The 16,486-nt window shown below is 38.4% G+C and overlaps 1 protein-coding gene across 2 annotated transcripts in view; it reads left to right on the top strand.

The window, feature by feature from the left end:
* Window positions 1-16,486, top strand: part of PDE7A (phosphodiesterase 7A) — a 124,636-nt gene that overhangs the window by 89,805 nt on the left and 18,345 nt on the right. For both annotated transcript variants that reach the window (XM_010371570.2, XM_010371571.2), the window contains exons 4-6: window positions 4,185-4,336; window positions 6,489-6,552; window positions 12,318-12,413. In XM_010371570.2, the coding sequence (XP_010369872.2) occupies window positions 4,185-4,336; window positions 6,489-6,552; window positions 12,318-12,413 (312 nt within the window). The remainder of the gene's footprint in view (window positions 1-4,184; window positions 4,337-6,488; window positions 6,553-12,317; window positions 12,414-16,486) is intronic.

The raw sequence follows: 16,486 nt of genomic DNA, 5'->3' as shown, positions 1-16,486 counted from the left end.
ACACACACACACACACACACACACGTTCTAATACACATATATACATACAACATGATCCTAATGCACACACACACACACACACACACAGCAATCTTAATTGCCAGTAATAAAATTGTTACCTTTTTTGTGTAATTTAAGATAAATCAAAGGGAATGCTCATGAAGTGGCACTCATGACCTTGAACTCTGCTTTAGGTTACTTTTTCTTTTATTTATTTTTTATTATACTTTAAGTTATAGGGTACATGTGCACAACGTGCAGCTTTGTTACATATGTGTACATGGGCCATGTTGGTGTGCTGCACCCATTAACTCATCATTTACATTAGGTATTTCTCCTAATGCTATCCCTCCCCACTCCGCCCACCCCATGACAGGCCCTGGTGTGTGGCGGTCCCCTTCCTGTGTCCAAGTGTTCTCGTTGTTCAATTCCCACCTATGAGTGAGAACATGCGGTGTTTGGTTTTCTGTCATTGCGATAGTTTGCTGAGAATGATGGTTTCCGGCTTCATCCATGTCCCTACAAAGGACATGAACTCATCCTTTTTTATGGCTGCATAGTATTCCATGGTGTATGTGTGCCACATTTTCTTAATCCAGTCTATCACGGATGGACATTTGGGTTGGTTCCAAGTCTTTGCTATTGTGAATAGTACCACAGTAAACATACGTGTGCATGTGTCTTTATAGCAGCATGATTTATAATCCTTTGGGTATATACCCAGTAATGGGATGGCTGGGTCAAATGGTATTTCTAGTTCTAGATCCTTGAGGAATTTCCACACTGTCTTCCACAATGGTTGAACTAGTTTACAGTCCCACCAGTGTAAAAGTGTTCCTATTTCTCCACATCCTTTCCAGCACCTGTTGTTTCCTGACTTTTTAATGATTGCCATTCTAACTGGTGTGAGATGGTATCTCATTGTGGTTTTGATTTGCATTTCTCTGATGGCGAGTGATGATGAGCATTTTTTCATGTGTCTGTTGGCTGCATAAATGTCTTCTTTTGAGAAGTGTCTGTTCGTATCCTTTGCCCACTTTGCCAAGACAATCCTAAGCTAAAAGAACAAAGCTGGAGGCATCACGCTACCTGACTTCAAACTATACTACAAGGCTACAGTAACCAAAACAGCATGGTACTGGTACCAAAACAGATATAGACCAATGGAACAGAACAGAGCCCTCAGAAATAATACCACACATCTACAACCATCTGATCTTTGACAAACCTGACAAAAACAATAAATGGGGAAAGGATTCCCTGTTTAATAAATGGTGCTGGGAAAACTGGCTAGCCGTATGCTGAAACTGGATCCCTTCCTTACACCTTATACAAAAATTATTTCAAGATGGATTAAAGACTGAAATGTTAGATCTAAAACCATAAAAACCCTTGAAGAAAACCTAGGCAATACCATTCAGGACATAGGCATGGGCAAGGACTTCATGACTAAAACACCAAAAGCAATGGCAACAAAAGCCAAAATTGACAAATGGGATCTAATTAAACTAAAGAGCTTCTGCATAGCAAAAGAAACTACCATCAGAGTGAACAGGCAACCTACAGAATGGGAGAAAATTTTTGCAATCTACTCATCTGACAAATGGCTAATATCCAAAATCTACAAAGAACTCAAACAAATTTACAAGAAAAAAACAACCCCATCAAAAAGTAGGTTACTTTTTCATAACAAATACAGTACAACTACTCTGCAACATTTTCTAAAAGTTTTCTAAGTGTGTTGGCTCTAATGCATTAATTGTATTACATTTTTACCTTGATTTGTAGAGCTATATTTGTAAAATGGAGAAGATAATCTTTGCCTTCTTCACAGGATGGTAATGATTACTAAATGGGATAGTGGATGTGAACATACTCTTGTAAAACTGTAACGTGCTTTACAAATACAGAGATGGTGGTGCTAGTGTTACATTAATTAGATCTTATCTGCTCCCCACATATTCATGCGATGCCATTCTGTCCCTTGCAGATCTATGTTTTTCTAGTAATAAATTAGAAGAGTCCATTATATACTTAACATTCCTTTGCATTAGCTTTTTTCCTTCTGTTTCTTTTTCTGTCCATACCTTCATCTAAAGTAAAGACTATTTTGAAGAATGATGTACACAGAATTTTGTAATGAACAGTAAATAAACAATACTGTATAGTTGTAATTTAAAAACCCTTGCGAGTAAACAGGCTTTATAAACAGATCTGTGTTTTTTAATCCACGTTTCACCCTATATTGGGTATGTGACCTTAGGAAAGTTATTTAATTTCTTGTAGACTCAGTGTTCTCATGTGTAAAGTGGGGGATACTATTTATCTTTTGAAGTTGTTGATGACTAATTGAGATTCTTTTTACAAAGCACTTGGAACATTGCTTTCATAAAATTTACCTAAATTTCTGCAAACAGACTAATTCTAGTTTAAACATAATCATCACTTGATATTAATAGTTTTTACTATTTTGGTTCTAGTCCTTTTTATAAAGTAAGTTATATTGGTAAAGATCAGAAATTAAAGATTCACACTTGTTTTAGATACTTGCATTTTACTCAGTGGAGTGAAAAATGGGAGAAGTAAATCACACAACAGTGTGCATTATTTTACTTCTTGTTTATTTGTGTGTATGGGAACCTCAGAGCTCATCAGATTTTTTTAAATAGTATGCATTTATTTAACATATTTTACAATTACCTACTATATGCTTTGCATTACTGTATTGCTTTGGAATACAGAGGGAAAAAAATAGTTCATGACTGTACTGAAAGTCATCATTTGTTCAAGGAGACAGAAAAGTAATTATAATGTCAGAAGTACTATTATAGATGAATGCACAAGGAACTTTGGGAAGCCAGAGGGGGTGCTTCCTGCCTCTTCAAGATAGGGGCAGTGTACTAAATGTGCTTCCCAGGGTAGGTGATACCTGAGTCAAGTCTGCAAAGAGCCAGACTTGGAACGTGAAGCCTTCTCTTCCAGGCTAAGGAAATGAAGTTCATATTAAGATGATGAAGAGCCATGAAATGCTTTTATTTAGAGCAAGATAAGCAGATTCAGAATTTCTGAGAATTACCTGGTAGCATACCTCCAAGCAATGGGAGCAGCATCAATTTTACCACCCTCGACATGGCTACCATTTAACACCTGCTGTGACTCTGACTTGTATATATATATTATCTCATTTAATCCAGCACCCCTTAAATTAGATATTACTGCCATTATACAGGTAAAGAAACCCAGGGCTAGAGGTTAATAGAGGAGTGAGTGACTGGACATGCGACAGAGAATATGTTTGATTACCTTCCATTTCACCTGGTGATTCTAAATTAAGAGAGATGATTTATTGATCCTCAGTCTTGATTTTTCCTGTTTTATATTGTGAACATTTTACTGAATTTGGTTTGATTTTAGAGTCTAAAGATAACGTACATTCCCTGCAAGACAGATTTTAACCCAGATCTGTCATTTTATCTGGTGCCCAATCCAAGGAACTCTGGTTTATTCTAACACTGGAGGGAAAAAATGGCTGTGTTAGACTCACTGAAAGAGAACATTCCAGTCTCTAATGTAGAACTGCATCTTTTCTAGAGCATATCATCTTAAATAATTTTTATCCCTATCCTTTAGAACGCTTATAGGATATAAACCACTTTGCTCCCCCTTCTGTCTCCTTTTCCTCTTAGCTATCTTAAGTAAATATTTGAAATGATACCTCATTGGGATATGAAATGTTTTACTTTGTAATTGTTAAAATCTCATATATAACTTAGGACCTGGCTTTTCTAGTAGTTTAAAACTAGGTTTTTTTCCTGTTTCTGCTCCATGTTTATGTGGTGTATTGAAGCAAAAGAGTTAAGAGGTGATAGCGTTTTAAAGTTAAAAAAAAAAACAAACCCTGATTATTAATCTCGCCAGTCTTCATTGGCTTTCTAAATGCTGTCAAAATTGGCCATTGACCTTCATCCTTAGTTCTTTCATTGAAAATAGAAATGTAATAGAGTGGGAACTTACTTTAAAAAAAAAAAAAATAGAAATAAAGTATCACTTCTCTCCTGAAAATGTGGTATAATTATTTAAATGAATTTTTAAAGATACTTGTACATAACTAAAAGTGGTATTGCAAAGATAGCATGTGTATAATTTTAACTTGCTGTACTCACCTTTTATTCTTTTTATTTCAGCTCAATCTGAAATTGAAGTGTCTGTCTCTGCAAGGAATATCAGAAGGCTACTAAGTTTCCAGCGATATCTTCGATCTTCACGCTTTTTTCGTGGTACTACAGTTTCAAATTCTCTAAACATTTTAGATGATGATTATAATGGACAAGCCAAGGTATGTATAGTTTTTGTAAGAAAACGTTAATTTTTTGATAAGTTTACTGAAGCCCTTTATTCCCCATACAGTAATGATTTATAGAGTCTTTTTGTCTGTCTGTGAAAAGCAGTTAAGCCTGTTTTCCAGGTTTTTTTTCTTTAGAGCAGCTGTTTATTTTATAATTAGACATTCCAGAGCAAGGGAAGTTTCTGAAACAACTAAAGTAGTGACAGTGTTTTCATTTATTGGAACATTACGTAACAAGGAGATCAATAGAACATTAAACTATAAGATCTCACAGAATTGTAATGCTGGGAAGAATCTTAAGAGATTATCTGATCTCTTCATGTCCATATTCCATCAATAAGGAAACTGAGTCCAATAGAGCACGAGGGACTTGTTTACGCTCACCCAGCTGGTTAGAGGTAAACCTAGCACGGGAAGTTACGTCTCTGTCTGTCTTCTGTGTGTGTATGTGTATTAGTAACATCTTTTCACAAAGGTCTCATGACTTCCAATCAAGTTTTCATAGTCTCTTGCATCGAGAGAGATTTTTGAGGGTTTAGATGTATCATAATTAAACTTGTCGATTGTGAACATTATTTACTTCATCTTTTTATATAATTTAAAAAGAAATGTCTTACTGAACATCAGGGTTAAATGAGCTTGTTTTTAACCAAATGAGGATTTTAAATAGTATTAAATGTTCAATGTATTTTAAGTTATTCTTTAACTTAATATTTACAGGCCAGATTTTTGAGTTTGCGTAGATAAGTTTTTAAGTTGTGTAGGTACAGCTTGGGTGTCTTCTTTACAGTTACATGAAAGTAAAAAAAATTACTTCCCTGTTTAGTAAAAGAAATCAGTGGAAAGTGTTCGGGCTTGCTTTAAATGTTAAAATGTTTACAAGTTCTGCCTTTTAGAATGAGAATATCTCTGTGTCATTTGTTGTTATTAGTACTGTCGTAATTAATGATTTCTACTAGTAGTATCTTAGTGTTGCTCATGTCAGTGTATTCATAAATGTATCCAACAGTGAACTTTTGGATATAAAATATAAGTTTTTTTCCTAGAAAAAGTCCACAGAATGTTCAGGTTAAGAATGTATGGTATAAAAATATTTGGTTTTTAGGGTCTTTGTGGAATTTATTTGCTTGGCTGAGGTACACATTATCCTAAAAGTTAATGTAGTAAATTGTATTATTTTATAAGCATATTTAGATAATATAAATAAATATCCATAAGTTAAAAATGTTTTTTTTTTTAAAACTGAACAACAAATAATTTAAGCATGGTGTGGTATCAGTGTCAGATGCCTAGGTTCCAGAAACAGACTACCTAATTTAAGATCCCAGCTCTATCACTTTATAGCTGAGCAAGTTAGTTATTTTTTGCTTGTTTCTACGTCGCTAAAATGAGAATTGAAAACAATGCCTGGGCCGGGTGCAGTGGCTCATGCCTGTAATCCCAGCATGTTAGGAGGCCAAGGTATGAGAGTCACTTGAGCCTAGGAGTTTGAGACCAGCCTGGGCAGCATGATGAGACCTCGTCTCTACAAAAAAAAAAAAAAAATTTAGCCACGTGTGGTAACACGCTTGTAGTCCCAGCTTCTCAGGAGGCTGAGACAGGAGGATTGCTTGAGCCCAGGAGGTCGAGACTGCAGTAAGCTGTCTTGTTTGTGCCACTGCACTCCAGCCTTGGTGACAGTGAGTGTGAGACCCTGTCTCAAAAAAAGAAAAGAGAAAACATCTGATGGTGTTGTTCCAAGTAGTAAAAGAGTGAGTAAGGTCACTTATAACAGTACCTGGAATAGTAAATACCCAATAGTAAGTTTCTCAACCATGCAACATTTGAACCACACTTCTGTGATGTTAAGTGATACTAGAATTCTTAAAGGTTTGCGGGACTATAGCAATAAGTTGGGAAACAACCTTCGTGTGCATTCATTAATTCAAAAACAAAATAATGTTTCATTTTTCAAGTGGAGTTTATCCCTTTGAGCATTTTTTTGGAGCCAGTTGAAAAAGTCATGATTAAAAGAAAAATGATACTTGTATTTTTTAAAGGAAATCAATCACTTTACATTTTCATTAACTTCTCTATGGAATATCTCCAAAAGACAATGTTATTGAAATTAAATTACATCAGAAATGTTTGGTTTTCATTTCAGTGTATGCTGGAAAAAGTTGGAAATTGGAATTTTGATATCTTTCTATTTGATAGACTAACAAATGGTAAGTGAAGAATTTGACTTGCTCAAGTTAATGTAGTCTAGATTACTGCATTGATGGTGCAGCCACTGATGCGTTGCTTTCATTTACTGTACTAAGGTTGTGAGCCCTCTGCTGGAAGAGAGAGTGTGTTAGTCCATTTTCACGCTGCTAATAAAGACGTACCCGAGACTGGGTAATTGATAAAGAAAAAGAGGTTTAATGGACTCACAATTCCATGTGGCTGGGGAGGCCTCACAATCATGGTGGAAGGTGAAAGGCACATCTTACATGTCGGCAGGCAAGAGAGAAATGAGAGCCAAGCAAAAGGGGAAACCCCTTATGAAATCATCAGATTCCATTAGACTTATCCACTACCATGAGAGCAGTATGGGGGAAAGCACCTCCATGATTCAGTTATCTCCCACCGGGTCCCTCCCACAACACATGGGAATTATGGGAACTATAATTTAAGATGAGATTTGGCTGGGGACACAGCCAAACCATATCAGGGAGCATCATTTTTTCTCTTTTTAAGTGACTTTTCTAAAAGTCTACAGAATCAGTCTCATATATACTTGGCTGATTGGTTGGCAATTGCTGTTGCTATTATTAATAATAACCCAGAATAAACATTATTATCTCTTTTTTTTTGTTTGTTTGTTTCTTTTAGATTGTGGCCATTTACAATGACATCTAATATTGTATGCCTGTTTTGATTGCCCCTGCTGAGTGGTGGATTAACCACCTTTTGGCACATCCTGACCAACAGCAGTGGTTCCTTGCTTTCAGATAGAGAATGGGGAAGAGCTGTCGCTTCTTTAGGAGGGCTTATCAGAATCTGCAGAGTATGGGTGATTTGGGGGAAAATGCCCACAGGTGATTCTAATCTGCTTACCCACTCCTGAGTTTAGTTTGGTTCTGGATGGAGGGGTCATGTTTTCTTGTTCTCTTTGGGAACAGGAAAATGTTCCGTAGGAAAAGGAACAGGGAATCGCTCTTATTTAGGATAAAATTGTGGGCGTAATTATTGGTGGTACAGTTGAGGACCGCCAAACCTTAGGCAGTTCTACCTTTTAGTATATTTTTATTTGGGTAGCTTTTCTAGAAATACAATTTCCTTTTTTCAAGAAATTGTTCGTTTCCATTTTTTAAAAAGTTCCTTTGTGCCTGTTTTTTTTTTTTTAAACACAACTAAGCATCTCTTATTTTGAAATGTTTTGTTGATTTATGTTCTTATTCACTGGTAAAAGCAGTTCAACTAGGCCGGGCGCAGTGGCTCACGCCTGTAATCCCTGCAATTTGGCAGGCCAAAGCTGGTGGATCACGTGAGATCAGGAGTTTAAGACCAGCCCGGCCAACATGGCAAAACCCCATCTCTACTAAAAATACAAACATTGGCTGGGTGTGGTGGTGCATGTCTCTAATCCTAGCTACTTGGGAGGCTGAGGCAGGAGACTTGCTTGAATCTGGGAGGTGGAGGTTGCAGTGAGCTGAGATTGCGCCATCTCACTCCAGCCTGGGCAATAGAGCGAGACTGTCTCAAAAAAAAAGAAAAAAAAAAAAAGGTAGTTCAACTTTTTGCCCCAGAGTAGAAAGTACACTGAGAGGAAATCAGTACTGACTTTAGAATAATGAAACCACTGCTGTACTTTGAAATCACCTGCTTTTTCTTATTGCTTTGGAATGAAGTGTCTTTGATAAGGATGCCAAATATGTAAAATGAACAAGCAAATTACAACTTTATTTTTCTCAGGAATCAATGTGGGTCTCTTAGTATCACTCCATTATTCTCTCTAAGCGTATGGCAATACCTAATGGAAATACCTTTGTCTATACCTTCTGTTTGCTTATGCAGTGTTGACAGAAAATAAATCGGACTGATCCTAGGAAAAATTGTGAAGACAGTGAAGTTTGCCTTTATCAGCAAAGCCACCCTCCTGCCTCCCTGCCTTTTTATTCCTCCCCTTTGCTATCTCTCTTCTACTTTTCCTTTGCCCTTGGTGATTAAGTGTTCTGTACTTCTCCCTGCCCCCACCTTGGCCCGTACACACAGGAAAGGCTCTGATATCATTTACACAGTTAGCATTCCCTTGGCCCTTCTTTTTGAAAATATAGGTAGGTGAAATATCAGGTGGCCCACCTTCTTCTTGCTCAGGGAAATTCCCCTTTCCTAACTTAACACAAATAGTACTTTAGGTATTATCTCAAGACAAATATAGATTAAACAATGCCACCCTTAACACTTTCAAAGTTTAGCCTTACATAAACTCTCACAGCTCATAGCCTATTATTAGTCTACTGGGACACTTGTCACTCATTGAAATAGTTGATTGTTCTTCTCTAAATTTTATTTTTAAAAAGTACATACTCTGCTAGTTGGGGGCATGGTGATGAAAGCGGTGTGAGCTCAGCAGTGCACTGGATGGGCAGAAGAAATAGCCAGCAGTCCACAGTAGTTAACTAAGCACTTCGCTTTCCTTTTGATCACCTCACTCCTTAAACGGGATTTGTGGACAGGGTGGCTACATGGTTTCCCCTTAGGGTTCGTTCCAAATCTTTAGGGTTTAGTAGAAACCACTCATGGTTAGCTACTCACCTTTGATTTTGGAGGTTGAGATTTCTACATTCAGTTAACTACAGCTATTCAAAAGCTCAGGAATTTTCTACTTAAGGAGATATTATTCGGGAACAAATGGGCAGAAGAAAATTCCTTTAGCTTATACTATATAATGAGAATGGCTTTCCTTTTAAAACTGCTTCACCTGAAATGAATTCTCGATAACATACATTCATGGTATCCAAGTGTATAGTTTTCCCTTCTTGCTTATTGATCCAATGCTTTCTTGTGTTTCTTATGCTGGCAATTTCCCAGATGATATTGGGGGGAGGACAGGAAGGCAGAGGAGGAAGCAAAATGCAGTGATTTGTGCCAAGACAAATGGTCCCCAGCTTGTCTGCTACAAGGAGGGAAGTAGTTATTGTCTGGTAGGATGCGTTTGGAATTCCTTTTGTAGGATTGAGGGAGTTAAGTGATGCGACAGAGCAAAAGCTTATCACTCCTGAAGACACCTGGTTCATGAGGACACTAGCTGCCAGGCCTGCGTTGTTAGGGTAGCCTGCTCCTTCCACCAGATCCCTTCTGGGATCACCTTCGGAAAATGACTGAGGCCCACTCTTCCAGAGGCAGTTCTATCTTTTGATATATTTTTATGAGGGTAGCTTTTCTTAAAATACAGTTTTCTTTTTCAGAAAGTGTTTGTTTCCATTTCCATTTTTTAAAAAGTTCTTCTGTGCCTGGTTTTTGTTTAACACAGCTGAGCATCTCTTGTTTTGAAATATTTTGTTGACTTGTGTTCTTAGTGGTATTATAATCCTCAGTTGGTATCTTGCATGCAGCTTTTCAGTTACATATGGGTAGTACACTTTAAGAGCCTGGTTCTTGTCAGATTCCTTTAAAGTTCTTAGTGGGAACATTACATGTGTTTCTTCACTGCACTTTGCCTGAATTCCAAAAGAGGGTATTTTCCTATTAGATTGTAGCTTTCTTAAAACTTATTCTACATCCTAGAAATGGGTAATTTGTTTTGTTACATTTGAAAAACAATTTGGGGAGAACCTTATGATAATCTAAATATACAGAGAATGAATAAACATTCTAAAATATTTATAATGGATACGTTGTTCACTTCTTCAGAAATGGCTCCACACCACGTGGTGGACTCGTGTTTGTACCGATAGAGCATATCAGGACCTGAACACATTTTAACATTTAATTTATGTAAAATGTAAGATTTGAAATGTTTTTTTCTTTCCACATAAAGGCGGTATGTCAAGTAGTTTATAAAAATAGTCTCTTTTGGCCTGCCACATCTTTTCTGTCATTGCTCATGCAAATAATGCTCCAATTAATGTACTTTTTCATCGGCCGTGGTCTTTTGCTGGCAGTTGGTTAGGCAGTTTTAGATAACAAGGTTAGCCAAACAGTCCTTTATTATCCTTCATAAATATTATTATTATACATTTTCAATTTGGGACCAGTATGTCTTTTATACATTTTTGTAAGAGTCATCATAGACTTTACAGAATACTAGAATTGTGTATCTTACTGCTATTATCTGAACGTTGGCAGTAATTTATGAGCCTATGTGAAGGATGTAGTCTACTTAAAATAGACTTTTTAATATGTAGCCTATTTAAAACGTGGTCTGTTTAATTGTTAATATAGTATATGTGTCCTATGGAAGTTTACAAAACCGAGAAATATAATAGGAGGTATAACAAATGGAGAAATGGAGAGTTATACTATGGAAGGGAAAACTAAACATCATAAAAATGGTGGGTTTTCCAAATTTAATTTCTATTCTTGGTGTGACTCCACTTGTCACTGATGAAGGAGTGGACGTTGAGGAAGAAGACAGTCCCCATCGCATGTAGCAGCTCTTTCCAATAACTCGCCTCTGTAGGGGGATGGAGCAGGGGAAACTGGAGGGAGCCAGGAGAGGCTGTGATTCTTTATTGTTTGAGAGATGAGAGAATCTAGAGCATGTCTGAATGCTGATGCTTATTGGGACAATATAGAAAAGAGAAAGAGATTGGTGGGGTGGGGTGGGGTGGGGACAGGTGTACCTGGTGGAACAAGGAACATCTCTGAGGAGATGTGGATGGGTTGGCTTTTGAAAGAAAGGGAAACTCGGTCAGGCGCGGTGGCTCACGCCTGTAATCCCAGCACTTTGGGAGGCCGAGGTGAGCGGATCACAAGGTCAGGAGTTGGAGACCAGCCTGGCCAACAAAGTGAAACCCCGTCTCTACTAAAAATACAAAAAATTAGCCAGGCTTGGTGGCGGGTGCTGGTAATCACCACTACTCGGGAGGCAGAGACAGGAGGATCGCTTGAACTCAGGAGGCGGAGGTTGCAGTGAACCGAGATCACACCATTGCACTCCAGCCCGACAGTGCAAGACTCCATTTCAAAAAAGAAAGAAAGGGAAACTTGAGGGCTTGTATTATTTCTGTGACATATGAGGCTATGGAGAATGAGGGGTGGATGGGAAGTAAGTATGTTGAAAGTTTAAGAAGAGCATAAAAGGCTTGAAAACAGACATTTTAAAAAGTGAAAGAGCCAGTTCACTGGAAAAACAATATGATTGCTGGGCAGTGTTGACTATGAGTTTATAGTGATACTCTGCCTAGTTTTGTGATTCCCCCTCCCTACTCCCCAAGAAAATCTCAGATTTTCTGCAGCTACTCTGGAAAAGCAAGGGGTTGAGTTCAGAGTTTTTATTCTGATGATCTTGAGGTCATTGATGCCTCCTCCTTACCCTGTATGGATGAGAGTAGACACATTCTCAAGGCTAACAAGGCTGCAGCTGAGGTGTATGCTCTGGGGCAGTCTGTTTCAGTGAAAGCAAGATGGCAGAGGCGTTGTCAGGAGGAAGGTCAAGTGCGGCCACACTGAATTAGGTTACTGTGTGGGACAATTTTAAAAGTTTTCTATTGTCTAAATTATTTTGATGTCTTTAAAAAAATTAATCTATTTGAAAATGTCTAGCTTTCAGTTCTTTGGTTGTGGAAAAGTAAAACAACAAAAATTAAATTTTTCTTACAGTGAAACAAAGATATGTATAAAGTTCATAACTGGTAAAACAAGAAGATGCATATTTTTGATATACAAAAAGTGGGAATTATTACTCTTTCCATGTTTTATGTTCAAAATCCGTATTTCAAAGCATAATGTAATTGCGTTGACTGGTATTTCCTACTAATGTAATGTCTCTTCTTTCTTTTAGGAAATAGTCTAGTAAGCCTAACCTTTCATTTATTTAGTCTTCATGGATTAATTGAGTATTTCCATTTAGATATGATGAAACTTCGCAGATTTTTAGGTAAGTGATTCTAACTCATTAACAGTAACAAGATTTACATTTATACAAGAACCTGTTTATAAGTTTTATCTCAGTTATATCGGTTAGCTATTGCTCTATAATAAACCAGCCAAAATTAGTGACTTAAAACAACACACAGTTATTTAACTGTTGCATCTGTGGGCCTATTGAATGCTGCTTTTGGTCTGGGTGAGCTCATCTGTGCGCCTGCAGACAGCAGCAGGTGAGCCGTATGTTGGTTTTGTAGCGACCTCAGCTAGGATACCAGGGTGATACATCTCGGCTCTACATAGTCTTCTGTAAAATTTAAAAGAAGCAGAGGAGTTTGGCACCATAATAGATTTACATTAAAAACAAAAAGGAATTATTTATTTTACAGTTAGCAGAGCTTGTTCAAACAGTAGTGCCAGGTTTCCAAGGGAGCTGATGTCCCCAGGCCTCTGGAGCCCTGGGCTCAGAATCGGCCCACCTTCACTTCCGCAGCAAGTGGCCACAGCAAATCAGACCAGGGATGCACTACACCTGTTGGTGCAAAGGCTGCAAAGTTGCAGAGCCATAGATACGGGGAATGGTGAATACTTGATTTCATTTTGCAGTGTTTATTACATTGACCACAGATCGCTGACAAAGGCGACACAATTTCTGTACTTTTCTAAATTTTCGAAGGCTAAAACTTTAAAAGATCAGGTATATTGCAGTTAGGTTTCTTCTTTTTCCGAGCCCTAAAATCTCTTTGACTGTAGACTTTAAAGATTATTTGGGACCAGGTGTGGTGGCTCACACCTGTAATCTCAGCACTTTGGGAGGCCGAGGCGGGTGGATCACTTGAGGTCACTGAGTTGGAGACCAGCCTGGCCAACATGGCAAAAACCTCATCTCTACTAAAAATACAAAAACATTAGCCAGGCATGGTGGCGCACGCCTGTAATCCCAGCTGCTCCGGAGACTGAGGCACAAGATAACAACCTAGTCTTCCTTCTTGTAATATCCACCAATCTCTCCTGGCTGGTTGTACCTGAGGAAGGAATTTACGATTCCTGGTAAAGTCTTTGTGCTTTAGGTGGATAGGGGAACTTCAGAGAAAGTACTCTTCTGCATTTGCTGCTCTGAGTTTGAAGTCTAAAGCAGCATATTTTGGGGTCTCATTTTCTGACCCTCATTGTGATATTTCATATAGTGCCCAGATCAAGAGATATTTTAATTTGTAATTTATTTTTGGTTATATAAACTTTGCTTATATACAGCAAAAAAGATTACAACTTAATGAAGGCTCACATAATCATTAGCATTTTGTTCCAATAAAATCTTTTAAAGTAAGTTGTTTACATTGTTTTTTTTTTTAAAGACATAATGCTCTTGTACACTTAATAGACTATAGTGTAAACATAGCTTTTGTATGCACTGGGAAACCCAAAATTTTGACTTGCTATATTGCAATATTCACTTTATTTTAGTGGTCTGGAACTTAACACTAAGTATCTCGCTGGTATGCCTATACTTAATAGTGAGAGACCATCACATTGCTTTGATATCTTTTTAAAATCTTTCAATTTTAAGTAGAGAGAAATTACAAATTATTCAGGAAGTAATGTATTACTGTAAGAAAATGGTAAAACTGTAGAACTATAAAATAAGATATTGCTGGTAGGGACATTTAATATTTCATACATGCTGGGCACAGTGGTTCATGCCTGTAATCCCAGCACTTTGGGATGCTGAGGCAGGTGGATCACTTGAGGCCAGGAGTTCGAGACCATCCTGACCAGCATGGTGGAACCCTGTCTCTACTAAAAATACAAAAATTAGTCGGGCGTGGAGGCGTGTGCCTGTAATCCCAGCTACTCGGGAGGCTGAGGCAGGAGAATTACTTGAACCCAGGAGGCAGAGGTTGTAGTGAGCCAAGATCGTGCCTCTGTACTCCAGCCTGGGCAACAGAATGAGACTCTGTTTCAAAAAAAAAATAATCATTCATATAACCATTTTTGCTAACTTGCAACTGCTTTATCTAGGTAAACAGAAGCTTGTGTAACTGTACAGATATGATTTTGTAGTAAATTCTCAAGTTTATAATTAAAATAGTGTGAATATAATTAAAAAGTTTAGAATTAAAATATAATTAAAATAGTATAGCCCCAGTAGCTATACTGGCAATTATAAACATGCATATCCCCGCTTTGCACATTGTTCATGTGAATACTTGGCTGTTTCTCCCCTCATCCTGCTGCCACTAATTTGGAAGCCACTAGAACAGGTTTATGGGAGAATTAAGCCTTAAAGCCATAAGGAATCCACTGGCTACAATGGGTTATTTTCTGTGCAATGTATCTGGAATGGCTTCGGCTCTATACTGTCCTTGGGAGAATTGAGAAAATAATAACTCAAGTGTTTTTTGTTTGTTTGTTTGAGACAGGGTTTCACTGTATTGCCGAGACTGGAATGCAGTGGCATGATCATGGCTCACTGCAACCTCAACTTCCCAAGCTCCAGCCAGCCTCCCACCTCATCCGGGCTGAGGCAGGAGAATCCCTTGAACCTGGGAGGTGGGGGTTGCAGTGAGCTGAGATTGCGCCACTGCACTCCAGCCTGGGCAACAGGACGAGACTACATCTCAAAAAAAAAAAAAAAAAAAAAGCCTCCATACCAAGAATGTACAGCCAAATGAAGAGCTCGAAATATTAACTCAGACTTCAGACTTCTACTTAGAACTCTGGTTAAAAAAAAAAAAAAAAAAACAAAACAAAAAACATTATTACATAGGGCTTTTGAGAAGCTTTTCCTTTGGAGAGTCTCGCTCTGTCACCTAGGCTTGAGTGCAGTGGCGTGATCATGGTTCACTGCAGCCTCAACCTCTCGGCTCATGTGATCCTCCCACCTCAGCCTCCTGGGTAGCTAGGAATATAGATGTGCACCACCACACCACGCTGCATTTTTATTTTTAGTACAGACAAGGTCTTGCTAATGGCCTAGGCTGGTCTCAAACTCCTGACCTCAAGCAATCCTCCAGCCTTGGCCTCCCAAAGTGCTGGAATTACGGGTGTGAGGCAGCGCACCTGGCCTTGAGAAACTTTTTAATGTGTAATTAATTGTAAGTAGTATGCCTGAAATACTGTACAGTAGTCCCCCTTTATCTCTGGTTTTGCTTTCGGTGGTTTCAGTTACCCGTGGTCAACTGTAGTCTGAAAATATTAAATGGAAAATTCCAGAAGTAAGCAATTCATAAGTTTTGAATTGCACACCATTCTGAGCAGCGTGATGAAATCTCATTGCATCCTGATCCGTGTTGGTTATCAGATCAGCCGTGTTGGTATCACAGTGCTTGTGTTCGTCACCCTTATTTTACTTCATAATGGCCCCAAAGCACAAGAGTTGTGGCATATTGTTATAATCGTTCTATTTTATTTTAGTTATTGTTAATTTCTTACTGCGACTAACTTATAAATTACGCATTATCGTAGGTGTGTTCGTATAAGAAAAACACAGTATAAATAGGATTTGGTGCTGTCTATGGTTTCAGGCATCCATTGGGGGTCTTGGAACATATCCCCCAAGAATATGAGGGGACTACTATACTAAAATATAAATTATAAAACACATACGGCTGGGCATGGTGGCTCACACCTGTAATCCCAGCACTTTGGGAGACCGAGGCGGGTGGATCACCTGAGGTCAGGAGTTCAAGACCAGCCTGGCCAACATGGTGAAACCTCATCGCGACAAAAATACAAAAATTAGCCGAGCATGATGGCAGGTGCCTGTAATGCCAGCTACTCGGGTGGCTGAGGCGGGAGAATCACTTGAACTCGGGAGGTAGATGTTGCACAGTTAGCTGAGATCATGCTTTTGCACTCCAGCCTGGGTGACAGAGCGAGACTCCATCTCAAAAATAAATAAATAACTACTTACAAAAATAGCTTATTAGGTGGGGCACAGTGGCTCACACCTGCAATGCTAGCACTTTGGGAGGCCAAGGCAGGTGGACTCCTTGAGCCCAGGGGTTTGAAACCAGCCCGGGCAACATGACAAGATCGTGTCTTTACAAACAAATACAAAAAATGAGCCAGGCATGGTGGCAT

The sequence above is a fragment of the Rhinopithecus roxellana genome, chromosome 9, assembly GCF_007565055.1.
Source record: "Rhinopithecus roxellana isolate Shanxi Qingling chromosome 9, ASM756505v1, whole genome shotgun sequence".
Lineage (NCBI taxonomy): Eukaryota > Metazoa > Chordata > Mammalia > Primates > Cercopithecidae > Rhinopithecus > Rhinopithecus roxellana.
This window is presented reverse-complemented; position numbering and strand designations above follow the sequence as displayed.